At 38.9% G+C, this 2,029-nt stretch overlaps 1 protein-coding gene across 1 annotated transcript in view; it reads right to left on the reverse strand.

The window, feature by feature from the left end:
- The window catches only part of TRPM8 (transient receptor potential cation channel, subfamily M, member 8), a 93,293-nt gene that overhangs the window by 77,675 nt on the left and 13,589 nt on the right, over window positions 1–2,029 (reverse strand). The window contains exon 6 of the mRNA XM_006893455.1: window positions 1,507–1,681. Coding sequence (XP_006893517.1) covers window positions 1,507–1,681 — 175 coding nt within the window. The remainder of the gene's footprint in view (window positions 1–1,506; window positions 1,682–2,029) is intronic.

The following is a 2,029-nucleotide window of genomic DNA, read 5'->3' on the forward strand; positions in this document are numbered from 1 at the left end:
AACCAGATCTGCCACCCAAACAGATATATGCACACCCATATTTATTGCTGTTTGTTCACAATAGCAAAAAGTTGGAAACAACTCAAGTGCCCACCAACAAACAAATGGATAGAGAAGCTGTAGTATATTCACATAATGGAATATTATGCAGCACTGAAAAACAAAGAGCTCATGAAATATTATACAAAATGGGTGACCGTGGAGGACATTCTGCTGAGCAAAATATCTCAGTCACAAAAAGACAAATACTGCATAATGCCACTATTATAAAACAGACTGACAGGAGGGTTGATAAAAACTAAGAAAAGAGGGAATAAATAATGTACATGGCACTGCAACAAACAAGGGAGAAAACTGTATAAAAGGAATATATGATTAGATATTATTGGTATGACAAGAGTCCAGAATAAGAGCTGCATAGTAAAGTGGTCTGGGGGGGAGGGGGTCTGTATAACAATAAAAGAATTTTTTTTTCCCAAGAAAAAAGCAAACTGGGAAGGAGGAGGGGCAGGGAGGAAAATGGGCAACAATGAATGAATGGAAATCCAAGTTCTTTATAAACTTAAAATAAAATCTCAATTTTTTTAAAAATTAATTACCTTGGGTTGTGGTCATTCCATTGCTATTCTAGTTTTGGCTTCAATTTAGATCCATGTTTCTCAACCTTATTTCCCTTACCCTAAGAATATTGAAGGAGTCTAGTGGAGCAATAATTAAACACTCAACTGTTAACCAAAAAGAAGGTCATTCTAACCCATCAGCAGGTCACGGGGAGAGAATTCCTGACAATCAGCTCTGCTCAAAATGTTTTGCTATTGTCATTGTTGATAGATCATATCAACATAGGGACTTTATGTACAAGAGAACAAAATACTACTCAATCCTACATCATCCTACAAGCCTTTATCTCCTGGAGCCCATTAACCTCATTAAGGGTCTTCCTCTTTCTCCTGGACCTTCTTTACCAAGCACGATGTCCTTCTCCAGAAACTGACTCCTCTTGAAACCATGTCCAAAGTCTCACCATCCTCATGCCTAAGAAACACAGGACTGCATAGAACACCCCGTGAGGCAGTTCCATTCTGTCATATAGTCACGATGAGTCTGAACCAACGTGACTACACACAACAGATGTATTGAAAAAAGAACAGAAACTATAGCTATTCTTTAACAATAAAGACAGTTGATCAAGTGGCCTATAACATGTCACTCGATAAGTAGTAGTTAGTGCTGAGAAGCCCTGGGAGAGCAATGATCAAATACTTGGCTGCTGATCAAAAGGTTGGGGGTTCAAACCCACCAGTCATACCATGGGGATAAGAGGTAGAAGTTCACTCCTGTAGGGACTATGACCTTGGAAATCCTGGGGACAGTTCTACTCTGTCCACTGGGTCACCTCTGAGTCAGAACCATCTTAACAGCATTTGAGTTTTGTTCTTTATTGTTAATGCTGCTTCTGCTGCTGTTGTTAATATGCAGTTCTATTACCATTTTTTAAATACTAACCTTGGATTGTACGCTCAGAGATGTACTTCTCCAGCTGATTCCGAAGCTTTGCTTCAACTGAGGGGTGTCCGTGGCAGCCGTTGTCCACAAGCAGCAGGTGAGTGTGATTGTTGTCCAGGATATACAGAGGATCCCTCTTGAAGTCATCCATAATATACTGGCCTAAAAAATACCCCTGAAAAGTACAGAGAAACTCCTATGTATGGTTTCACTTGTTGACCAAGATGCATGGTGGCATTTTTTATATGTTTGTGCTGAGGCTAATCCTTAGGCTGAATTGTGTGTATGTTTTCTCCCAGGTTCCTAAGTTCAGAATGGTCTTGAAGTTCATCTATTATAAGCTTTTACCTCTAAAATATTAAGTTACAAGATGGTTGGGTTGCTTTTCCATTATGATATAAATGTGCAGTTGAAGTATGAGGACTAGATTCTAAACACAGTTCTTGTTCTATCACACAGTGCTCTTTTATAGAAATCCATTTGAAATTTGTAGTATTGGAGATTTGAGGCAACTTTTCCAAGA

Source organism: Elephantulus edwardii, unplaced genomic scaffold, assembly GCF_000299155.1.
Source record: "Elephantulus edwardii isolate Elephantulus edwardi_28Jun2011 unplaced genomic scaffold, EleEdw1.0 scaffold00127, whole genome shotgun sequence".
Classification (NCBI taxonomy): Eukaryota; Metazoa; Chordata; class Mammalia; order Macroscelidea; family Macroscelididae; genus Elephantulus; species Elephantulus edwardii.